Source organism: Monomorium pharaonis, chromosome 8 (genome assembly GCF_013373865.1).
Source record: "Monomorium pharaonis isolate MP-MQ-018 chromosome 8, ASM1337386v2, whole genome shotgun sequence".
Lineage (NCBI taxonomy): Eukaryota > Metazoa > Arthropoda > Insecta > Hymenoptera > Formicidae > Monomorium > Monomorium pharaonis.
The window spans coordinates 9415452-9442738 of record NC_050474.1 but is presented as its reverse complement, the minus strand read 5'-3'; the positions used below and the strand labels follow the sequence as shown (position 1 = coordinate 9442738).

Below are 27287 nucleotides of genomic sequence, written 5' to 3'. Positions count from 1 at the left end.
AATTTAGAAATTAAAAGTTAGTGCTTATAAACGGTTTAAAGGGTTGAAACCACCCTTCAAAAATGTTAAGTTTTTGCCTTTTCTCGATATATCTTGTAAACTAAACAAAGTATTAAAAAATGTTTCATACAAAAGTTTTACAGTATAAATACCTCTATTTAACTATGCTATTTATTTTTTCAAAAAAATTTTTTTCAAAAACAATTTTTTCTTTAAAAAAAATTTTTTTTTTAAATAAATAGCATAGTTAAATAGAGGTATTTATGCCGTAAAACTTTTGTATGAAACATTTTTTTATATTTTGTTTAGTTTACGAGATATATCGAGAAAATGCAAAAATGTCTCAACTTTGAAGCGTGCTTTCACCCGTTCAAGCCGTTTTTGAACCAAAATAAAACATTTCTAAATTAATGTATTTACTCCCTCTACATTTATGCTAAGTTTCATTAAAATCAGAAAATTTTCTGTTCTTATAAACGGTTTAAAGGAGTGAAACTACCCTTCAAAGGTTGAGATATTTTTACCTTTTCTCGCTATATCTCGTAAACTAAACAAAATATAAAAAAATGTTTTATACAAAAGTTTTACAGCCTAAATACCTTCATTTAACTACGCTGTTCATTTTTCAAAAAAAAATTTTTTTTTAATTAAAATAAATTTTCAATAAAATTGACTTTTATGTATATAGCATTTATAAAATAATTATACTATCTTATACTACGTTCTATTTATATCATCTATGTGTATATTATGTATGTTATATATTATCTATGTTATAATACTATACATTTACATTATCTGCATCCCTATATGTATTAGTTTTCATCTAACAGTTGCGCAATATTAGAGTAGTCACGTTGCTTTCACACAGTTCATTCTGTCTACGTCACATATTTCACATCCAAGTTTTATATTCGTCATATCACGGTATATATCATATATGAAATGGAAATCACGTATTAAAGTTTGATATCTTTATTAATGATGTTACGCGTCATTTTCACATCTGTATCAAGTCTAACGTGTGCTTGATCAGTACATCAGTATCACATCTAACGTGTGGTTGATTTTTCTGTTAGATTATTTAATTAAGCAAAGCATAATGTTACACGTAAATGTTGCGAATGTTCTTAATATGTTAATTATTTTATTTCAAATTTTACATATTCCACCTATAAATGAAAGAGAAATACAATTGCGTGATGTGATAGAGGATATTATAACAAATGATATTATAACAGTGAATGTGACTTATCATTTGATGTACACACTGATACTGCTTTAGAATTTTAAAATTATTGGGAAGTGGATTTACCTGACATAGAATATGTAACAAATAATGAGGAAGAATTTTTTTTTAATGATAATTGTGGTAGGGACTTCACCTTTCTGAAGCGACGTTGCACTCCTAAAAGAGAGTGTCGGCCTTTTATCACTTCTCCAATATTCGACGGATTTCCTTTTATAGCTACTATTTAAAATTTCGTCTTCTGGTTCACAATTATATTCATTATCAGGTTCATAATCAACATTATCATTTTCTAAAAATTCTTTCACTTTATCTGTTACATATTCTATGTTAGGTAAATCCACTTCCAAATAATTTTGAAATTTTAAAGCAAAATGAGTGTGTACATCAAATGATAAGTCATTCACTGCATTTGTTATAATATCCTTTATCACATCACGTAATTGTATTTCTCTTTCATTTATAGGCGTTGGTGGAATATGTGTAATTTGAAATAAAATAATTAACATATTAAGAACATTCGCAACATTTATGTGTAACATTATGCTTCGCTTAATTAAAAACAATCTAACAAGAAAAATCAAGCACATGTTAGATGTGATACTGATGTACTGATCAAACACACGTTAGACTTGACACTGATGTGAAAATGACGCGTAACACCATTAATAAAGGTACCAAACTTTTATTAAGGGGTTATACTACTTAGCAAAAAATTTTTTTTCCGTTTTTTTTTTATTGGCTTAAATGATGCATAAACTATCTAAAAATGATATTCCAGCATAATTATAAGTGGGAAACATTAAAAAAAATTTTTACAACTTATTTTTCGAAGCGCCGCCAAGCGCTTTGAAATGTTTAAAAATGTCACTCCGTCACGCGCAGCATTTTGAAGCGTTGTAGTCAAGTCGGTATTTTTATATAAGTAGAAGTAAGTTATACTTTCTCAAATTAAGTGTTAATTAAATGCGAATAAAAGTTTAAACGCCGTCGTTTGGATAGTAGCGCCGAAATCAGTATCAAGCGGCAAAACTGTTAATGATATAGCGACTAACGTTGCTGCAATCACTTATAATGATAGTTTTCAAGAATTACTTGCTATAATAAGTACACTTGAACTGAAGATTAGCCACGAATTTTATTGTATGGAATTATTGTATGGAAATCGATAAACGGCGCGTTCAAGCTGCAAACTGCTCAGCATCAATAAACAGAAAAACGCGCGGAAGGACCTTACATCGCTTAGAAAAAAGGCTGAAGAGCAATATTTAGGCTTGGAAGAAATGTTTTACGGTCCTGGGATAGCAGAGTGAAGGTAAAAAAGCAGCAAGCCGATGTTTTCAATTTTTCATATAGTAAACATGTTTTGAAACTTTAAACGCGATTATCTCAGAACCATGTTTTTCAAATTGGCGTGCAGCATAACTCGGGCAATTTAAATTCGATTGACTTGAAATTTGAACTGTAGCTTCTTAGATAGATTATCTATCAAAGTACCAATGATTTTTACGATCAATAAATAATTACATTTTTTAAACGATTTAAAATCAATTTTTCATCGAAAAAAGTAATTTTTGTTTTTAAATGCATGCCAAATTTGTAAAAATCAATATTTTTTAATAATCGTTGGTACTTCCAAAGAAACACTAATATAGGATATAAAAAAATTTTTTTTATCCCTATAGATGAACATTGCTACCCTGCACGCCGTTTATCTCTTCGAAAAAAAGCGTTCTTAAGTAACTTATTGCCACAACGCCATTTTGTACTTTAAATAAAAAAAAAATTTTTTTTGTACATCTTAAAACTTATATAATAAACCCTGTAAACTTTAGTTTGATTGCTTTATTAGTGAAGAAAAAAATTCATAAAAAAGCCTCATTTTTCAGCATGCCTGGGTAGTATAACCCCTTAATACGTGATTTCATATATGATACATACCGTGACATGACGAATATAAAACTTGAATGTGAAATATGTGACGTAGAGAGAATGAACACTGTGTGAAAACAACGTGACTACTAATATTGCGCAACTGTTAGATAAAAACTAATACATACAAGGATGCAGATAATATAAATGTATAGTATTATAACGTAGATAATATATAACATATATAATATACACACAGATGATATAAATAAAACGTAGTATAAGATAGTATAATTACTTTATAAATGCTATATACATAAAAGTTAATTTTATTGAAAATTTATCTTAATTAAAAAAAAATTTTTTTTTCGAAAAATAAACAGCGTAGTTAAATGGAGGTATTTATGCTGTAAAACTTTTGTATAAAAATTTTTTTTTGTTTAGTTTACAAGATATATCGAGAAAAGGTAAAAATATCTCAACCTTTAAAGGGTAGTTTCACTCCTTCAAACCGTTTATAAGACTAAACAGAAAATTTTCTGATTTTAATAAAACTTAGCATAAATGTAGAGGGAGTAAATACATTAATTTAGAAATGTTTTATTTTGGTTCAAAAACGGCTTGAACGGTAAAAGCACGCTTCAAAGTTGAGACATTTTTGCATTTTCTCGATATATCTCGTAAACTAAACAAAATATTAAAAAATGTTTCATACAAAAGTTTCACGGCATAAATACCTCTATTCAACTATCATATTTATTTTTTCAAAAACAAATTTAAAAAAAAATTTGTTTTTGAAAAAAAAAATTTTTTTTTAATAAATAACATAGTTAAATAGAGGTATTTATACTGTAAAACTTTTGTATGAAACATTTTTTAATATTTTGTTTAGTTTACGAGATATATCGAAAAAAGACAAAAACTCAAAATTTTTGAAGGGTGGTTTCAATCCTTTAAACCGTTTGTAAGCACCAACTTTTAATTTCTAAATTCATGTATTTACCCTCTCTACATTTATGCCAAGTTTCATTAAAATCAGAATTTTCGGGTTCGCGAGGTTCCCTTGTTAGTTAAAAGTGTAATGTCATACGGAGCAGAAATCTGGGGATGGGAAGAAAAGAGAGAACTAGAGAAAATAATGCTGAATTAGGCGAAGTGGTTTTTTAACTTAGAATTCTGTACATCGAGATACTTAATGGTCAAAGAATTAGGATTAGAGAAGTTAAGGATAAAATGAGGAACCAAAGCTAGGAAATTCGAAGAAAAGGTGAAAGAAATAAATAACGATAGATGGGTAAAGTTATGCTGGAACAAAAAAGCGAACAAAGGTTGGAACAATTTATACGGAAAAGATAGAGAGAAGTATTACAATAGAAACGGTTGGAGCTCAAGAGTCATCGAGATGTAAGAAAGGTGCAAGACTAGTAAAATAGTAAGCGAACTAGAGAGTAGGGATAGGGACGTCCAAAAACAAGAGGAGGAAGATAGATTGAGAATTGCAAGATACAACTCTAGGTATAAGGAAAATTGGAATAGCATAGAATTAAGACCTAGTTATTTAAGTAAGAAAAATATGACAAAGAGAAGAAATACAGTAGGGATAAGAGTTTTAGCTAGGTTAAGATGTGGAAATATGAAAGGAAATAATAAGTACTGGTTAGGGGAAGAGGAAAGGCTATGTATATTCTGTAGGAAAAGTAAGGATAATCTTGATCACTTTGTAAGAGACTGCGAGATAGCGAAGATATGGTTCAAGGATTTAGGTAAAAACAAGACTGAAAGGTTGGACAGATTAGTAAACACCGAATTAGACGATATAAAAGAGAAGGCATTAAAAGTATTTTGGAAGGAGAAGAAAAGACTAGAAAAGGAAAAAGACAAGGAAAAGGACAAGAGAAAAAATATAGATTTAGGATTAAGCTAGGTTTTAAGTACGGTGGGGATAGATAAGGAATGATAAAGTAAATAAGTAGAGAGTAAGTCTAAAGTTAATTAAGTTAGGAGAAATGTACATATAAGAGCAATAAAGATATACAGACGTTAAAGTATATGTACAAGTTAAGATGTAAGATGTAAAATATATATTTTTTCTTTTCCACTTTTGGGAATTGTATTTAGAAATAGTGAAGTGTAAAATATAAAAAGCGATATGTAAGTGCAGGGTTAGCGGTGATAAAACATGTCATAATTTCAAGCGTTAATAAAGATCTGTGATATAGAATAAGATAGAGATAGTTCAGATAAGTTAGGTAGGTAAGGGCTGCAAAGGTTTGGATGGATGGATGGGATAAGTTATTTTTTGTAAACCAATTCCCTTCTTGGCTGTAGCTGAAGTGAATAAAGTATTATATTATATAAGGGTGTTACAAAAGCATCGGATTTGCTTAGCACCATGCGATAGAGAATGAAAATCTAAGAAGAAATGTCTAATACTATTTTTCAATGCGGTAAATAGTTTTGTCTTAATTCATCATTGTAATAAGTCAATAAGCGCGGAGATACAAGAGAAAGTCAGTGACGGAAAATGCGTGAAGTTGACTCCTTGTTATTAAAAATTAAAAAATGCTTCTAATGCTAATAAGTATCGATAAAATTCTTTAGAAGGCTACCAAAATTTTCAATAGAACTGTCGGTTACCGAGAAATATTTCCATTTTGACGAGACTTAGAAAATTTTCAAATTTGTATCTTCAACTAAAGAAATTTTTTATTCTGCAGCTTACAGCTTCTAATAATCATGGAGTGCTAATAATCATGGATAGAATTCTTCAGGCGGCTACCAGAACTGTTGATTACCGAAAAAAATTTTACCGCTATAGATCTTACAAAGATTTGTCTATCAGACAAAGTAAAAAAAAATTCAATAATAATTAAATTTATTTATTATAAAATGATAAAACATTATAACAAGTGCTTCTTATAACAAGTACTCAAAGTGTCCATTATTAGCTTCCAAACATTTAATTGCTCTATTTATGACACTTTCTTTCTTTGTCTGATAGACAAATCTTTGTAAGATCTATAGCAGTAAAATTTTTTTCGGTAATCAGCAGTTCTGGTAGCCGCCTGAAGAATTCTATCCATGATTATTAGCACTCGAAGCTGTAAGCTGCGGAATAAAAAATTTTTTTAGTTAAAGATACAAATTCGAAAATTTTCTAAGTCCCATCAAAATGGAAATATTTCTCGGTAACCGACAGTTCTATTGAAAATTTTGGTAGCCTTCTGAAGAATTTTATCGATAATTATTAGCATTAGAAGCATTTTTTAGTTTTTAATAACAAGGAGTCAACTTTACGCATTCTCCATCACTGACTTTCTCTTGTACCTTCGCGCTTATGGACTTATTACAATGATGAATTAAGGCGAAACTATTTACCGCATCAAAAAATAATATTAGACATTTCTTCTTAGATTTTCATTCTCTATCGCAATGGTGCTAAGCAAATCCGATGCTTTTGTAACACCCTGATAAAATTTCGTTTAGTAACAGATTTCTGTATATTTTTTGCACATTAAATCCAAAATTTTTCGAAAAGCTGATGTACTGGTAAAATTTGGCTTGTGGCATCGTTTTTAGCATCTAAGAATTTATAAAAAACATTTTGTCTGCATTAAAATAACTAAAAAAAAATTTTTTAATTAGTGTTATCAAAATCTTTAAAAAAAATTAAATTATATATAAACAAACAAGAATATTATTTCTTGCTTACATAAATAACATATGAAACAATGATTGTTAAATCAATATATTAGTTCTAATTTCACACTAATATTTTGATATTTTTTTCTACCCACAAATAAATTAAAATAATATGCAACCATTTCCATTTTTCTGATTATTAAACAATTATAACAACTTACAAACGCTGGGCCGCTACCTGACAGACCACCAATACTATTTATAAGACTCTCTGGAACATTTTGACTAATGCCAATATAAGAAAATAACATATCTATCAATTCTAGATCCTTTGGCTCGGCATTGTTGCTGCAATAAACTAAAAATTATATTTATATTAATGCACAAGTTAATCTACACTCAAAAGTTTTAGGGCGCTTATAATTTTTCTTGCATCTCCTGAAAAGTTGAATATTTTGGTGAGAAAAATTGTAGAAGTCTTTAAAAGTGTTTAAAGAAGAAAAATAGAGCTCTGAATCTTTTAGTTTAATATTTTTGTTTTCACAATATTTTGTTCCTAAATTATATCAAATTAAAAATTAGTAGCTTTTCAATTTTTTATCATTAAAATGTTGTAACCTGATAACGTATCTGTTAGATATTAGCAAATCAGCGTTAAGCGTATGCCTACGTCATACAGATCGAGCGCCTCAGTCGCTCGGCCAATCGCGAAGTCGATATCTATTCATATGTTTCTTGGTTTCACATCTCTATTCTTTGCAGTGTTGTTAGATAGGACGGTTTTTCTGGCGCATGCGCGAGAATTCGCAATATAAATCTATTATTTTATTTGATTTTATAAAATCTTGACTTTTTAAAAAAATTTTATATAATGTTTAAATATAGTCAAAATATAGAGCTCCTAACAAACCTATATAAATCAGATTTTTATACTTAATAATGTTATATTTGACGCGCATGCGCGAAAAAAACCGTCCCGTCTAACACTGATTCTTTGATCTATGTTCTTCACCAACAGATATTCCGTTCTCACGTGTCTATCTCACGTATTCAAAAATAGTCTCTGATTACTGTACTCTCGACAATAAACTTCTGGTGTATCATATCCGCTCGTGTATCATTTAAACATTCCCAGCGCTAACAATATCATTGAACAAAAATTAACAAAAAATTATTTTTAAGTATACATTCCAAGTTCTAAAACAATTTCTTTAAAAAAAAGTGTGATGATTTCTGGCAATGATATTGAGCTTCTTGTATAAAAATTTATTTTTTACAAAATGTTTTTAATTTTAAAATAGAATAACTTATGAGGAAAAAAAGCTTGTTACAATGTGTTTGAATTGTATATTTTTCAAAAATAAATGTTTTTTTTAATATTTAAAGAGACACACTCCTCTGTTCAGCTTTCCTATTCAAGTATGCTGGAATATTATTTTATCTTTGTTTAATCCTTTGAGTGTGAAATCTTAAAATGCAAAGTAAATCCAGAATATGCAGGGTATTTCCATCTACAGATTTAAATAATAATTTGTTTAATATATTATATATGATAATATATAAAGATTTTGGAGGTCTCTGAATATAAATTTGATATTAGAATTTCAAATTTCAAAATGGCGTAAAATTTGTAAAATAAACTATATTAATTTTATTTTGTGTCGTCCCAGTGAACACATTTTATAACGGCAATATACATAGAAGTTACATGTAATTTAACATTGTTATTCTTGTAATATGTAGGTGCTATATGACATGGAAATAACCTGTTACATAATATTTGTTATACGCAAGTGATATAGCTGTTATACATCGTTTTGGCGTTACAGACATTCAACAAAAATTGTATAATCGTAACATAACACGTTCGTATCGATGTTATTACGGAACGATGCGTCGTAGTTGACTCAGAAATCAGACAACATTATAACATTCTGAATGACAGATCTATTTGATAATAAAAAAAATTATTATAAAGATAATGTTTTCAAAAATAACGGTTTGTCTACAATTACTGCGCACAAAAAATGCACAAAATCTAAATTCATCATGTACTGAACAAAAACAGAATAATAAATGTATACTATTCAATTTTTCTTAGAATTATGATCTATATAGTTAACCATCTAATTAATCATTTGAACGCTTCAAAGATTAGTGCTAAATAGATCGTAATTTCCATCAAATTATTAAGGTTATGGAAAAAGATAAATTTAACAATGAAATTAATAAGTAAATAAATTAATGCTATTTATTTTTAATGTTTTGCAAAATTTAATTACTTTTATAAAAAATAATATAGTTGCGTCAGTTTATAACATATAGGTATATGTAGACAATAAAAAGTACCCATATCGATGAGTCAAATTGGCATAGCAGGTAGAGTACAAGGTTCGTCACCCTAAGGTCCCGGGTTCAAACCTAGCAGCGGCAAGTAAGAATAAAATAAAAAATAACAATTTAAATTTAATTAATTAATAAAAATTTATTCTAAATTTAGTATGTGCTGTTGATAAAAATAATTTTTAAAAAATGAAATTTTTATTTTATTTTATTTTTCTTTGTAATTGTTGTGTAACGATTAGATAACATGTCATTATAACATGTTATATTGCTGAGTCGGAAATTGTAACTTACATGTAAGTTACGTGTAATTTCAGAGTAACGTAACCTGTTATATTTGGTTACATTGCTGTTACACTGCTACTATATTACTGTGTTCACTGGGTTCATTTAATAATGTTTCCGAAGTTGCTAAATATGAATTTAATTAAAAATTTATAACATGATGAATACAGCAAAAAATTTTAGAAGATTTTTAACAAATCAGTATATTATTTTTTTCATGCACCTCTAATTATATATATATATATACTGATTTGTTAAAAATCGTCTAAAATTTTTTGCTGTATTCATCATGTTATAAATTTTTAATTAAATTCATATTTAGCAACTTCGGAAATATATATATATATATATATATATGATTTAAAATCGCTAAATTTAATATTCGAATTATAAATTTTATATATTTGTATACATAAAATTATTTAAAACAAGTTTTTAAATACATAAGTCTGCCATATTGGATTTTTAATTGCTAATTTAGGAAAGATGGGTATCGGTAAGGCCAAATTTTTCATCTCTCTAGCACATAAAGTAATTTTTAATATATTATATATATTAAGTTAATACGTAATATATTATATATATTATATATTAACTTAAAATTCACTTTTAACTTTATATATAATTTTTTTTTACATAAAATGCAAAATACTTCTCGATTATGCTCTATATTAAAAAATTAAAATGTTAATAAAAACCACGCTATTTTAAAGAAAAATAATGTTTGACAAAAGTTTGATGTTATATATATATAATTATAATATAATATTTATACATATAATATAATATAAATATTAAATGCTATGTTTTATTCACACATGATATTATTTTATTATCAGACAGATAGCTTATTTTCAGAATGTATACAAAAACTAATAACTATATAGTAATTTTTTATTTTAGAAAAAATTGGGTTATTGATACCAACTCTTTAATTTTAAATGGATATGTAATTGTATACATTTATGGATATTTTTAAAAATTTATTGCATTTGTTTAATAAAATATTTACAAATTTTGTAACTTTTAAACTATTTTAAATTTGCATTAGTAAATTTAATTAAAAAATCAAAATACTTGATCTGAAAAATCTCTAAAACATTAATTAGAGATAATGCCATTATTTAGATAGTAAATGCCATTAAAAAATCTAATTTTAAAAAACAACAACCTGTTACATCATTATCCTTAATTCAGGATTTTTTCAACTTTTTGTGAAATGTGAGAAAAATTTCAATATATACTAAGACTTATAGGATAGTATATTTAAAGAATTTTCCTAAAATACCTGTGATTCCTTCCCCAATCATGAGGGATGTATTTGGTATAGATCTAATTATCCTTGGCCAAGACACAACCGTTGAGAGTTTCTAAAAATATTTTGTTACAAGTTGTCATAAAAATTGAAAAACATACAGTGTTATACAAAAGATTACTTACAGCATGCAAGGTATCAAGAGATATTCCAGCGAGTACTGAAATAAAGAGCTTGCTATTACACTTCTTAAGTTCTTTTCTAACTGCAAGAGTCTCAAGAGCATCATCCAGCATATGTGGTTTCACTGTTAGAAATATAATATCACAGTTGCTCACGACTTCATCGTTTTTCAACGTTGGATGAGTCTTTAGATCCTTCCAAAATTCATGCGTTCTTTCTGTACGACTAGAAACCCAGACATTATCTGGATTTAATACATCTGTTTTTTTTTTGTAAAAGAAAAAATGTATCACTTAAGAATTTATATAAATCTGTCTTGTTTTAAACTAATTTATTGAAAGTGTATATGCTTTACTTTTGCGAATCAAACCAGCACCTATAGCACTAGCCATATTTCCACCTCCGATAAATCCAACCTTAATAGATTTTAAATACTGTTCTGTCATAATTTGCGAATTATGTATCAGATTGATTAAGTATTCCAAATCAAGAATTCAGGAGGAAAAAGCAAGGTCCATAGATGAAAAACGGGAGGGGAAGGAAAGTCTTCCCATCCAATGGCCAGATTGGCCTAGTTTACACTTTAAACCGCACGACCCATGGTGGAAGAATACAAAAGTGGTCTGTTCTTTCTAGCTGCACTGTTGCACCGGTGCAATAAGTTAAATGGTCTGTTCTTTCTAGCTGCACTGTTGCACCGGTGCAATAAGTTAAAGTAAGACAAGTATATTTGTTCTCATTCTAACTTATTGCACCAGTGCAACAGTGCAGCTAGAAAGAACAAACCAAAGGTTTGTTCTTGGTAGCTGTACTGCTCTCTAGTGCAATAAGTTAGAATGAGAAAAAATATATTTGTCTCATTCTAACTTATTGCACCAGTGCAGCAGTGCAGCGACGAAGCAGGGGCTCTATTCTTGAATTTATTCGCAAGAGAAACGTATTCGCAAATTCTGTTCTTACAGAAAAGTTAGAAATTTATTGGCTATCGTATGGCTATTAACCAATAAACTTACAACTTTCTGTTAGAGCGAGTATTTGCGTATACGTTTCTCTTGCGAATGACTTCAAGAATCGGGCCCCAGGCCTAAAGACCCTCACACATGAATTGACATAACCATAACGTAAGGTTTTGACGCGTCGGATTGGGCGACCAGGGGCCCGATTCTTGAAGTCATTCGCAAGAGAAACGTATACGCAAATACTCGCTCTAACAGAAAATTGTAAGTTTATTGGTTAATAGCCATACGATAGCCAATAAATTTCTAACTTTTCTGTAAGAACAGAATTTGCGAATACGTTTCTCTTGCAAATGAATTCAAGAATAGAGTCCCATAACCGTAACCTGCCGTAACCGGCTAATTCTAAAGACCTATAATCAAAGATGCGCCAATGGCCCCCCACCATGACTGCTATCCACCATCTTGTACCCATACGGAGACTGGATGGGAGCTGGGGCCGGGGGCTGGGGTCTGGAGCTGGGGTCTGGAGTAGTAGAGATAGTAAATAATGCGAGCCTGCTCCAAGTTGTACGCAGCCATATAACAGATGCAAATTTAATTTTTCTTGTTCTTCTTGAGTGTATCGTCAAAATATAGTGACCCTCGAGAGTGAAGAGATTGAATTACCTTATAATTTCTGACATATATTCCTTTAACCTATACTGCTCAACACAGAGCACTCTCCCCTCTTCCTCGTTCAGCGTGGGTACGCAATGGTGGATAAATCATGTGACTCAGGTGACCAATCAAAATTGTGTTCGCCATTGGCGAATCTTTGATTATAGGTCTTTAGCTAATTCAAGTACGTGATTGGTCGAAACCTTACTATTACGGTTATGTCAATTCATGTGTGAGAGCCTTAAGAGCTGCGTTCGAAAACGTCAGCCGAGTGTTCTTGGGTATCATTCTATCCTTGTCTCACATTCAACAAACAACAATAGCTGCGTTCCGTTTCACGCATAATACATCGTTCATCTTTGTTGTTTGTCTGACGTTAAACAAAGATGAACAATGCATTATGCGTATCATGCGTGAAACGGAACGCAACTAGGGTGAGTTCTTAAATTTGCAACGGATGCAGCCAGGGGCTCGATTCTTGAATTCATTCGCAACAGAAACGTATTCGCAAATTCTAATCTTACAGAAAAGTTGAAAATTTATTGGCTGTCGTATTGTTTTTAACCAATAAACTTGCAACTGTTCTGTTAGAGTGAGTATTTGCGCATACGTTTCTCTTGCGAATGAATTCAAGAATCGAGCCCCAGATATACCAGGGGCTCGATTCTTGAATTCATTTGCAAGAAAACGTATGCGCAAATACCCGCTATAACAGAAAAGTTGCAAGTTTATTAGTTAAAAGCCATACAATAGTCAATAAATTTTCAACTTTTCTGAACAAAATTTGCGAATACGTTTCTCTTGCAAATGAATTCAAGAATCGAGCCCCAGAATGTTAGAGATACTGCCTAAGACACTATAAAAGTGAGTATTCTCACGTCCGCCATTTTTCTTCTAACTAGCAGGAAAAATTAGGTATTGTTTAGTGGTTGTTTGGTGGTCTTTGGTAGTCCAGTCCCATCGTTTGGTGGTTAGCCGTTCTCCTGTAATATCAAAAATAAAATTTGGGTGTGAAGTTACCCCGACATTGTTTATTTTTGCACCAATTTTAATTTCAAGTAGCTCATTCGATTCGGAATCGTTTGGTGGTTATGAATATGCTAATGAAAACGTTTGGTGCTTCAATATTTAATTCAAAATTAATACCAAAAGGTATTACAATTTAACAAATATCGCTTATTTACTAGACATTGAATATAAAGATTTAAAAAAGAGACACTTTGTCTGACAGATTAGTTGCGTCCGTTGGAGAGTTAAGTATCTCATTGATAGTAATAGCGGTCAGAAACTCTTAAATCATTTCTATATTATAATGCACAAATATTGCACATAATGCAGCAATATTACACATTCCATGTTTCAATATTTGTGCATCATAATTTAGGAATAATTGGGGAATAATTTGAGTCTTTTGTGCACATTATATTTCTAAATGTTTTAAACATGTTACGACTGAAACATTTTTCTCAATTATTGCACAATTTATTTCTAAATTTAATTTTGCAAATGTGTTGTTAAAATGATTCGCCATATCGCTATTGTTACGCCAACATATCATTTCAAAATTTAATTGCGCAAACATTTATTAATGTTTTATAAAAGATTAATATGTTTCTATTTTCTCAACTATGCTCTCATAATGACGGATTATAAATCTTTTACAATTCTTTTGTCATACAATTTTATAAATCTTCCTATCGGGGATATAATTATACAGTTATTTAATTATATGTATGTTATATATAAAATAACAAAACAAAACTTGATTCGTCTAATAGATCTTGCGGGTCTTTCTGCACTAGACGTGAAACACTGTCGTGTCTCTTAATTATGGTGTAATTAAAAATATAAATTAAATAAATTTTTTTCTATATATAAAAGAATCAAAACTATAGAAATAAAGAATAGAAAAGAATAAATGATAGTCCACTCTTGGCCAACGTGTATGTTTTCCTCGAAAACTTATTAGTTTATTTAATGAGTTTATGATTAGTGAAAAGAATTAAATAAAAAATTAAATTATGTATTATTTTCTTTAGAATCAATTACTAATATTTTATTTAGTTTGCCCTTTAATTTGCAAACAATAACTAAGGATAAAAAAATTTTTAATAAGAGAAAAAATATCGGGCAGAATAAGTTGTATGAATGAGTTACCCTTCGGATACTGGTTATAGTTCATATCCACGTCGTTAATGTCCTGAGGGCGCTCACCGGCTAAAACCGACTCGCAACGTCGCTCTAGCGTTTCGCTGATATGCGCTACCCCTTCTCCTGCCACATCTATGTGGCAAAACTCTGAAATGTGCAACACTGGTACTCAGAGCGCGCTAACGATTTTATTTCGGACCGCTTGCGAACACGATTCACAGGGTACATAACCCAGGTAGCAAGGTGACGTCTAATTGACGGCATTTTTTGGTCATTTTATGACGAACCAGACGTCATAATGTCGAGATAAAATGACGTCTAAATGTCGTAAAACTGACGTACATTTGTCATTATTTTCATATTATTGACGTCATTTTCAAGAAGCTAGTATCGTACATTTGACGGTATTTTATTGTTATTTTTATGATAAAACATAGGTTTTTAGATTACATTTAATAAAGACGACATTTTAACGTCATTTTTATGACTATCCCAGGTAGTAAAAGCCGTTATTTTGACGTTTTAGAAAATATTTCGGGTACATGTCCTATATATGCAGTACTTGCATTATGAAAATATCGAAATAACATAATTACAATGTAAAAAAAAATCTACGTTGTTTCTCAACAAGCATCACGACCCACCACACCATAGTCACATTTGGAATTGCCTAACTTCCGCGGTCACCCATCCAACTCTGAACCGCCGTCGACGTTGCTTGACTTCGAAGATCGTACGCTACCTAGCCCTTTGTGATGATCCATGAACACTTGATGATCATGAATACATATTTGTTATAGATCAGTTCAATAGATGCGAGAAACATGAAACTTGTAGTTAACTAATATTTTTATAAATAAATATAAATTTACAGTTTTTTTCCTGATTTTTACATATGCAAAATAACATGTGGAATAACTTATAGAAATATGTTTTTGCTCTGTTTTTTTGATAAAGCTAAATTATACCTGAGACAAAATGCAATATTTATAAAATATTTATAAAATATTTATAAAATATTTATAATATTTATTTAAATATTTTATAAATATTTATCCAAATATTTTATAAATATTTTTGTGGTCTTAGATTTGACAAATCATAAAAATTTATCATAAATATTATAAAAATATTTATAAAATATTTATAAATATTTACAAAATATTACTTATACAAATCTTTATCTTTTATTTACCATAAATATTATATAAAATATTTAATCTATATTTTAATATGTTGAACAAAGATTTTTTTCTTCGTATATATAAAATATGTGTAAAATATTTATATAATATTTTGAAAAAATAAATATTAATAAATATTAATAAATATTTATCATAAATATTATGTGCTGCCTGGGATGATTCTAAAATATTGCTAGTATTAATTATATAAAATATTATATTAATTTTAATAATGTTGTTTATTAACCAATCTTTAAATAATGATAGTTATAGGTAGCAAGGTGTCGTCCACTAGACCTCAATAATTTGTCATTTGAGGTCAAATCGTCAATTATTACAAAGAATTATAGTTAACGTCAGTAATTAGTCACTAATAAAATCTTATTAATACGTCGTAAAATGATCAATTAACTGACGTTATTAATTAGTCAAGAATATGATGTCGGAAATACGTTGTAGGATGGATAAATGACTGACGTAATTAATAGGTAAAAAAATGACGTTACTATTACGTCTTAATTTGGTAACATGACGTCTGCGACCTTAAATGACGAATTATTGACGTCGTATTAACGTCACCTTGCTACCTGGAAACCTGCGTAATAGCGAAAATTTTTAAATTTTTATTTTGTAAAAATGGATAAGGCAGTGTTACTGCAAGTAATCGACATGATATTAGAGGATTCGGATGATGATGATATAGCCCACACAGCACACTTTATCCTGAGGATATCCCAAATTATCCCAGACAGACGAAGGCGATCCCACGGATATCTCAATGAGTAGCTCCCGGGATATCCTACAAAAATATCTTAAAATATCGTAAAATATCTTAAGATATCATATGATATCTTATTAATATATTTCGATATCCCCCCAAAATATCTTAAAATATTATAAGATATTGTAAGATATTCATTAATATCTTACGATATCCTATTACATCCAAATAATATCCCATCATATCTTTTTTATCTCTACAATTAATGGAGCATAAATCAAGTGTAAAGAGAAAGTTAATTATAATGTAACAAAAGAGTGACAGAAGCGTAAATTAAATCTTTAAGAAACGTAGATTAAAACGTCAGAACATAAAGAAAACACTTATGGAAACAATGTGGAATATTAATAATATGCTACATATACTAAAAAATTATAAAAAATGACATTAAAAAAATTTTTTTATTTTATACAAACAGAGCAAAAACAGATTTTTTAATAAGTTAGTCTACATACTATTTTGCGCGCATATATAAAAATAGTAAAAAAAGTAAAAAAAATGGTAAAACTTCATATTTATTTATAAAAATATAAGTTAACTATACATGTTTTATCCTTCTGACAACATCTATTGTAATAATTTATAACAAATATGAATTCATAAACAAGAAGTGTTTATGGATCACCACGAAGCGTTAGAATGCGTACGGTCTTCAAAGTCAAGCGACATCGGCGAGGGTTGACACTTGGATGGGTGACCGTTTTTTCAGGTATAGAGATATTAAACTATTAAACATGCTTTAACAGGTACGACGGCTTGGCTGAAACATGTTATATTATAGTCTTCTTTCTCTTATAAAATTGCCATAAAAATAATTAGAATTTTTTATTTTTTGTTCAAGTTTTTTTCAATTCTTAGAAACTCTCAAAAATACTTAAAAATATTCAAAAATTTTTTTAATTAATCAAAATTTTTTATTTTTAAAATTTTTCCGAGAAACGTTTCAATTATAAAAAATTGAAACATTTATCAGAAATCCTGAAAAAAATTTTTTTAATTCTGACATTTTTTTACTAGGGTATATTACGATATCTCAGGAAATCCCTTGGACATTCTCTGGATATCGTTTGAGATATCTACAGGATATCAAATCGGTGGACATTTGTGCATCCCTTGGATATCCCTCGGATATCGCAGACGATCCACGGATATCCAACGATATTGCGATATCCCAAAATGACATCCCAGGGACATCCCTAGGATAAAGTGTGCTGTGTGGGCAAGGTTCGTAATCCTAAGGTCCCGGGTTCAAACCTACCAGCGGCAAGTAAGAATAAAATAAAATAATACAATTTAAATTTAATTAATTAATAAAAATTTGTCCTAAATTTAGTATGTGCTGTTGATAAAAATAATTATAAAAAAATGTAATTTTTATTTTATTTTATTTTTCTTTAGTTGCAGTTTAAAGATATCCGATTTAAGAAATCTTTTAGATATCAGTTTCACGATATCTTTCTGTTCTCAAAAAACGACGCATTGGTTAACATTCTGACATTATATGTTATCTTTTAAAAGTCTCTTTATGTTATTATTTTCAGAAACAGGATATCTTTTAGAGATCTTTTTGACAACATATTGTTCACGTCATTCCATGACGTCAAAATACGGTACATTTCATGACGTCAGGAATTTGTGACATTCGACCGTCATTTTAACGTCATAAGGGCGTCATTTCGTGACGTCAAGAATAGTCAGTAAATGACCATTTTGGGACGTCAAAATGACGTGAGCTTGCTACCTGGGGCAACCATCGCCGACGTTGCTTGACTTCGAAGACCGTACGCATCCTAACGGCACGTGATAATCCATGAACACTTCTTATCTATGCATACATATTTGTTATAGATTGTCACGTCCCGGAAGACGGACCTTCCTATTTCCGGCGTACCTAAGTCGCTGAAAATAGTGGCGCTCTCTATGCTTTTGAGGCTACCTCTATGCTGGGCCGGCAATACCTCGGGATGTCGAGAGCAAGGATCGGTATAGGAGGGTTAGTGCGTAGACGAATAAAATGACTTTTATGATAATTACTCTTGTTTTATTGCTACTTCTCTTTATTAACTACTACAAAAAAGGGGGTACATATGCTTATTCTGTGGTAGGGTCGGGGTTTGCAAGGGAACCTAGCAGGTCATCGAAGTCGTTTTGCGTTAGGGGTGAAATAGATTCAAGGGGGGTGTAGTCTACGAAGGGGAGGTCGTCCGTCGAGATGCTGGCGTCTGAGGTCTGGGGAGTGGGCTGAGGGTTTATGGCCTGACGTTCATTTGCATCCACAGGGGTTAACTCAAAGCAGGCTCTCGTACTTGTATTTAGCGCGATTTGAATCTGGGCGGCTAGGTGAGTCAAATTGAATAAATGGGGAATATCTAAGTCGATGGAGCGGATTAAACGTAGAATGCGCGAGCGCGCTCCTACGTACTGCTCGTAACGGCGAAAGTAACGCCTTTCCTCCGCGTGTTGTCAGTTGGTGGCGTCATCTACATGGATGAGGAAATGAGAAACTTCGTGAGTGGATTTGAATTTGAATGAGAATAGTCGAAACCTTACCCTGTCTTGAAAAGTTAGTACGATGGATGAACTTGCTGTCCTAAGGAGAGATAAAATTGAATGATTTAGTGTTTTATAGGGAAAGGAGACGGAAGGACTTTTATTGCTTGCTCTTAATAGTTTTATTATTCGCGTAAGCCCATACTATCCCAGACAGCACATGCAGATTATGAGAACGATAATAGGATATTGCGAAAGTATATTGCAATATTCGTATAATATTAGAGATACGTCTGTGATATGGCGAGTATATACTCATAACGTACTATGTCCGCGTTGCCTTATCCCATAGAATTTCGCTGGCAGTTTATCAGAATATACCGAATATATCTTAAGAATGTTATACGTATGTCTAAAGTATATCTTCAGTATATTCACAATATGTCTACAGTATGTTCACATTATATGGGCTCATGCATAATGAGAGGAATAAGGAACAAGGAATTAAACATACAGAATTAGCAAGAAGAAATAAGAAGAGGAATTAATCATTTCGCACATCAGGAAGCTATCGCAAAAAATGAAGCGTAATATCTGTTGAATACGCTGGGGTGCTTTGGGAAATTATGCTCAGATAATTGTAGGTTATAACCTAAATAATATATGTATATATACAATATATATATATTATTATAGTTTACGTTACTATATTATATCTTATGTACATACCAGAGTTATCTGGGCGTAATTCCTGAGAAAACCACGTTGTCCGTGAGTTCGTGTTCGCACGTTCACACCCTACACTTCACCACGTGTCTGCATCACACGGCAGACGAAAATGCGTAACGTTACAGATCATAAATAGCGTTGACATGATTCACTTTCGATATTACGCGGATATTTTGGAAATATGTGATAGATATACATGAGATATATCATAGGATATTTTACGGATGTTTTGAGTATATTAGATATAATCTCAGTATATTCAGTAGGAGTTGCGAAGTTCAGTCGCTATATTCTAAGTTTATCTTGAGGATATATCAAAATGACATTCTACTGAGACGTTATATGAATGTTTTACGTATATTCGGTATGATCACAGTACATTACGTATGAGAGTATAATATTCGTACGATATCTGGTGCTGTCTGGGATTAGCAGAAGTAAGAATTCACAACTTTGTCTATGCCGATCTACGCTTGCCGCAAACAACTATTCAGTTATAGGCGGATGCGTTTCTACTGGGGTCTCTCAGCACATGCAAACCTGAGAACCTGCATAGACCTCGGACACAAGGCTTTTGTCTCGCATTCGGACGTTGGCCTGTTTTCCGTTACTACCACAGTTGCGGAATCTTTAGGACAAATAGTATGGCTATTGGATATGTTTAGTTACATCGGATGATAAAGAGCGTTCAAACAAGCTTGCAGAGGAATTCAAGTAATACAAATTTATTAGGGACTAAGAGGGGCTCAGGTTGAATATTGGCAGAGATGCTGAAATGATGTTGAATAATTCCAAATATGTTCTGTCTCTGGGTAAAGTAATGATTAAAGGTGATACCATTAATATGTTAAATTCGGAATGATATTCTAAATGATGATATACAGGGATATTCGGTAGTAATAATTCAATGAAATAGAATCAGAGCAACGTTTAATTTAACATAGTATAAAAGGTTCACAAAAATTATTCAAAATGATTATTTGTGATGGTATTCAATAAGACATCTCGTTCTAATATTTGATAATATATTTCAAAACTTATTCAGCATAATAAGTTCACTACAATATTTGAGGTGGGAATTTAATATAGTGTTTGTTGTGGTATAGTATCCCAGGTAGCAAGGTGACGTCTAATTGACGGCATTTTTTGGTCATTTTATGACGAACCAGACGTCATAATGTCGAGATAAAATGACGTCTAAATGTCGTAAAACTGACGTACATTTGTCTCATCTTAACGACGTCATATATTGACGTCAAAAATACGTCATTATTTTCATATTATTGACGTCATTTTCAAGAAGCTAGTATCGTACATTTGACGGTATTTTATTGTTATTTTTATGATAAAACATAGGTTTTTAGGTTGCATTTAATAAAGACGACATTTTAACGTCATTTTTATGACTATCCCAGGTAGTAAAAGCCGTTATTTTGACGTTTTAGAAAATATTTCGGGTACATGTCCTATATATGCAGTACTTGCATTATGAAAATATCGAAATAACATAATTATAATGTAAAAAAAAATCTACGTTGTTTCTCAACGTTTCTCAAGCATCACGACCCACCACACCATAGTCACGTTTGGAATTGCCTAACTTCCGCGGTCACCCATCCAACTCTGAACCGCCGTCGACGTTGCTTGACTTCGAAGATCGTACGCTACTTAGCCCTTTGTGATGATCCATGAACACTTGATGATCATGAATACATATTTGTTATAGATCAGTTCAATAGATGCGAAAAACATGAAACTTGTAATTAACTAATATTTTTATAAATAAATATAAATTTACAGTTTTTTTCCTGATTTTTACATATGCAAAATAACATGTGGAATAACTTATAGAAATATGTTTTTGCTCTGTTCTTTTGATAAAGCTAAATTATACCTCAGACAAAACGCAATATTTATAAAATATTTATAAAATATTTATAATATTTATTTAAATATTTTATAAATATTTTATAAATATTTTTGTGGTCTTAGATTTGACAAATCATAAAGATTTATCATAAATATTATAAAAATATTTATGAAATATTTATAAATATTTACAAAATATTACTTATACAAATCTTTATCTTTTATTTATCATAAATATTATATAAAATATTTAATTTATATTTTAATATGTTGAATAAAGATTTTTTTTTATATATAAAATATGTGTAAAATATTTATATAATATTTTAAAAAAATAAATATTAATAAATATTTATCATAAATATTATGTGCTGCCTGGGATGATTCTAAAATATTGATAGTATTAATTGTATAAAATATTATATTAATTTTAATAATGTTGTTTATTAACCAATCTTTAAATAATGATAGTTATAGGTAGGTGTCGTCCACTAGACCTCAATAATTTGTCATTTGAGGTCAAATCGTCAATTATTACAAAGAATTATAGTTAACGTCAGTAATTAGTCACTAATAAAATCTTATTAATACGTCGTAAAATGATCAATTAACTGATGTTATTAATTAGTCAAGGATATGACGTCGGAAATACGTTGTAGGATGGATAAATGACTGACGTAATTAATAGGTAAAAAAATGACGTTACTATTACGTCTTAATTTGGTAACATGACGTCTGCGACCTTAAATGACGAATTATTGACGTCGTATTAACGTCACCTTGCTACCTGGGATAATAAAACGACAAGAGTACGAATTGGGTGTCGACAAGAGTACGAATTGCGAGGATATTTGATATAAAGATCCACACCGCAGTATTCAGTATGTTAAATTCGAGATAACATGCAGTGTAACAAATCCTTAAGGTTAAGCAATTTATAATAATTATTCAATACAATAAAATTATAATAAATTTAAGATAATTATCATAGCAGTAACTCGCAGGGAAATATTGTTTAAGCAAACAATAATTTTAGCAATATATTTGGTACAATAATTGTGGATAATAGGTTCGCAAGAATAATTAATAAAATAATTTAGTACGATAAGTTCGAGATAGGGTCAAAGCTACCAAAGCACGAAAATATTTAATATTTGATATTAATAAGACGAGTAATGACTCAGCAAAATATTTAATGTAATAATTTAGGAAAAATATTCAATATTATTAGAACAATTAGATTCTCAAAATATTTAATATAATATATTAACGAGACAAGTAATAATTTCATAAAAATGTTTAACATAATTATTTACAATAATTTCCGGAACAGAAAATGTTCAATATCATAACCCAGACAGCACATGTAGATTCCCAGACAACACGCATGTCTAAAAGACATCTTTAAGACGTCTTAAAAGAGACGTCTTTGAGACTTTATTAAAAGACGTCTTTATGACGTCTTAAAATCGTCTTATTTTAGACGTCTCTCTTAAGACGTCTAAAATACGTCTTTTTAAGACATATTCTTTGAGACGCCATTTAGACGTCTTTACGACGTCTGAGAAAGACGTTTTTAAGACGTCGAATGACGCACATAACCAAATCTGCCGTGTGATGCGATCAAGTCGATCGACGTGCTTATCCCGTATCAATTTTTGAACTCTTGCACGTATCGCGTGTGTGTTGGGACGTTTTGTCCCGGTTTGCTGTGTAACGCGCAGCCGAGTGTGGATACGTTAATACAACACAACTTTTTAACTCTCGTACGTATCGCGTGTGTAGGCTGTTATTGGAAATAATTAACCTTTCTGACAACATTTCTGACAACAGTTTTTGACAATTAATAAACCGGACGATAATAGTGTTGCGCTTAAGTTGCTGTAAAATATGTGACTGAATCCAGTATCTCTGTAAAATTCTGTAATTTCCAATCACGAAAACATGAAATAAAATTGAAATATATAATATAAAATTTTTTATTTATAAAAAAAATTATCTTAATAATAAAATAAAAATAATGAAATATAAATATAAAGTATTTTGTTTAAAATAATAAAAAATAAAAAATAATAAACCTAGCTTTTGGAATCCTTGGTGGAAAAATTTTCTACAAAATTCTAAAAAACTACAAAAATTTACAAAAGTGTGTTTCAAATTTAGCATTTTTCTGTAAAAACTACAAAAAAATGCCAGAATTGGAATATTTTTGTAAATTTTTGTAGTTTTTTAGAATTTTGTAGAAATTTTTTCGCCAGGGATGTCTAAAATAATTTTTATATAAGACGTCTCAAAAACGTCATAAATAAAAAAAATTAGACGTCTTTTAGACGTCTTAAAAACGTCTTAAATCGGGTCATAAGACGTCTTAAAGTCGTCTAAAAGACGTCTTTCTGATAGTTTTATAAGACGTCTTATAGAAATATAAGACGTCTTTTAGACGTCTTTAAGACGTCATAATGTTCTCTGGGTTATGAGAACGATAATAGGATATTGCGAAAGTATATTGCAATATTCGTATAATATTAGAGATACGTCTGTGATATGGCGAGTATATACTCATAACGTACTATGTCCGCGTTGCCTTATCCCATAGAATTTCGCTGGCAGTTTATCAGAATATACCGAATATATCTTAAGAATGTTATACGTATGTCTAAAGTATATCTTCAGTATATTCACAATATGTCTACAGTATGTTCACATTATATGGGCTCATGCATAATGAGAGGAATAAGGAACAAGGAATTAAACATACAGAATTAGCAAGAAGAAATAAGAAGAGGAATTAATCATTTCGCACATCAGGAAGCTATCGCAAAAAATGAAGCGTAATATCTGTTGAATACGCTGGGGTGCTTTGGGAAATTATGCTCAGATAATTGTAGGTTATAACCTAAATAATATATGTATATATACAATATATATATATTATTATAGTTTACGTTACTATATTATATCTTATGTACATACCAGAGTTATCTGGGCGTAATTCCTGAGAAAACCACGTTGTCCGTGAGTTCGTGTTCGCACGTTCACACCCTACACTTCACCACGTGTCTGCATCACACGGCAGACGAAAATGCGTAACGTTACAGATCATAGATAGCGTTGACATGATTCACTTTCGATATTACGCGGATATTTTGGAAATATGTGATAGATATACATGAGATATATCATAGGATATTTTACGGATGTTTTGAGTATATTAGATATAATCTCAGTATATTCAGTAGGAGTTGCGAAGTTCAGTTGCTATATTCTAAGTTTACTTGAGGATATATCAAAATGACATTCTACTGAGACGTTATATGAATGTTTTACGTATATTCGGTATGATCACAGTACATTACGTATGAGAGTATAATATTCGTACGATATCTGGTGCTGTCTGGGAAATTATAACAACATTTAATATTACTGAAACGATTAGTTTTTAATTTAATAATTCGCAAAGAAATTTGGTATTAACAAGATAATTAATAATTTTACGAAATATCGCGCACAAGTAATAATTAATTCATCATCGTCATTGTCATTGTTCGTCTTCCCAATAAAGTTAGTATAATAAAACAAGCAACAATAATTCACAATTTATAGGCCACTAAAATATTCAATGCATAACGGAATAATATGTAATAATGTTCAGCATCCATAAAACAAAATAGAGATTCACAAATAATGGGCAAAACGAGAGATTCACAAGAACGTGCGATAAAATAGTTCACAAGTACATGCGACGAAATAATAATTCACAATAATGTGTATGATCGATCAAGATTGTATAGAATTTATTATTTTCCTTGTTCATATCAAAATAATACTATATAATTTAATAGCTGTCAATTTTGCTAATTCTAGCTATTAATGGTTATTTCATCAAAATTTGAATATTCTAGACGGTGTGTAATTAATCATATCTTAATAGTTTCGTTATTAAATTCAAATTAGGCATGATTAATTACTATCTTTTAATTGAAAGATTCTAAGCTTTACAGAATTTAAGATTATTTCCTGATTCGTGCGGTTAACTTGATCGATCACTGAGATACAAGTTCTACACACATATATATATAATCACATATAAGGTTCAAGCAATAAATTCGCAAGACAATATAAAGTCACGATAATAATGCCTTTTAATTTAAATGAGACTGCTGGTACTTACGGATGACTCCGGGTCCGCAAGGGCCACAATCTAAGATCTTATTTCCCCTTTTTCCTTCCTTCCGGATTCCGACAGATCGCTGAGACTTCGCTCTTTGTGGAATTTCGAATTATCACCAAGATTCTTTTTCGGAATATCGCGATTACTTAAGACTGTTACGGAAATATTACTGTAACGATACTGGAGAGTCGCGCGCTGGGACAAGATACCGTCTTTTATATTATAATGCATCTTAATTACCCGCCCCCGCGCTCGCATCGGTTGCCCTGGTTCCGATGCATGAATGAGTAGGGTGAAATCGGCGGCATATTGATATCAAAGTTATCAGATAGTCTAAACAGTCTCAATGTCAGATCTTTTCAATGTATCATCAATTGCATCACCTGTCGCGGTGCAGCATCTTATTCTTGGAAGCCTTTTAATAGAAAATATTATTTAATTCTCTCGAGTCTTATTAATGGAAAACTTTTATTTCAATACGATTTTGGGATTGACTATGTTTCAAATTGGCATGAATGATTTCTCAAATAGTTACTATTTCTCAGGCTTCAAGAGTGATGCCGATTTATAAGCAATATGTATCGATACATATTATTATTTATAATGTGTCGGCCAATTAAAATTATTCTTAATTAATATTCACAATTTTATGCGCCTTAACAATTTTATACGCCTCGTCGAATATTTTGCAGAGGCCTCAAAATTGTTCTTAACTTATAATAGAGTTTTGGTATTAATATAAGATTCGCAGGATAATATAATAAAAGTGATTGTTATTTAATTAATTATATCTGTGATAATTGCATTCATAGACCATAGAGCTAATCAAGATTAATTTTTGTGAGACCTTTTATGTCAGAAAGAGATAAAGTTTTATAAGATTTCAATGTTTCATAGTTAGGTTGATTATAACAATGACTTTTATTGTTTAAGGCTGGTGCAATACCTTTTAAAGCTTAATGGAATAATTAGTTAATTAATAAAATGTAATTCTTATTTAATAAAACATAATTCTTATTTGCATAGGGTTGGCGCAGTAATTTGTCATTAATTTTACTGGTTGTACCTTTAGTTTTTATAAGTTTTAATTGTTTATTAGCAATAAACAATTAGATAATTAATAGTTAGGTTTACGAAAGTTTGGTATAATAAACCTTGAAGTAGTTATTTTAATTTGGTAGAATTAGTAAAATTAATTTATTTAATAACGATTTTCATTCGTTAATTAATATTTTGCTTATGTATTCTCGAGTAAAACCTTTAAATGATTATATCTCGTAAATCAGGTGGTGAGGGCAGAACAGTATCATCAAGAAGGCTCATATTTACATTTTGGGGGGGGGGGGTAGTTTCCCAATTTGGATCGCTTATAATTCGGAAACGGTTTAAGGTGTCGGATTCTAGGTTACGCCAAAAAATTCTGTTTTTAAGAGCGCTTCTAGTGGCTATTTTGAATTTTTGAAAATC

General features: G+C 30.2%; 2 protein-coding genes across 5 annotated transcripts in view; both read right to left on the bottom strand.

Annotated features, from left to right (window-relative positions):
* LOC105835872 (pyrroline-5-carboxylate reductase 1, mitochondrial) overlaps positions 1–11435 on the bottom strand; it is a 68566-nt gene extending 57131 nt beyond the window's left edge. Inside the window, exons 1-4 of one of the 2 annotated variants that reach the window (XR_004964307.1) lie at positions 11185–11435; positions 10832–11088; positions 10680–10761; positions 6985–7121 (exon numbers count right to left, since the gene is read on the bottom strand). Coding sequence is in view for 1 of the 2 variants with exons in the window: in XM_012679498.3 (XP_012534952.1) it covers positions 6985–7121; positions 10680–10761; positions 10832–11088; positions 11185–11275 (567 nt within the window). In the remaining variant the exon portion in view is untranslated. The remainder of the gene's footprint in view (positions 1–6984; positions 7122–10679; positions 10762–10831; positions 11089–11184) is intronic. The other variant, XM_012679498.3, reaches the window with a different exon arrangement.
* The window catches only part of LOC118646968, a 42323-nt gene continuing 26074 nt past the window's right edge, over positions 11039–27287 (bottom strand). Inside the window, exons 3-5 of one of the 3 annotated variants that reach the window (XR_004964308.1) lie at positions 14603–14743; positions 13324–13428; positions 11039–11054 (exon numbers count right to left, since the gene is read on the bottom strand). Coding sequence is in view for 2 of the 3 variants with exons in the window: in XM_036290969.1 (XP_036146862.1) it covers positions 19038–19151 (114 nt within the window). In the remaining variant the exon portion in view is untranslated. Of the gene's footprint in view, positions 11055–13323; positions 13429–14602; positions 14744–18348; positions 19152–27287 lie in introns of those variants that run through there. The other 2 variants (XM_036290972.1, XM_036290969.1) reach the window with 2 other exon arrangements.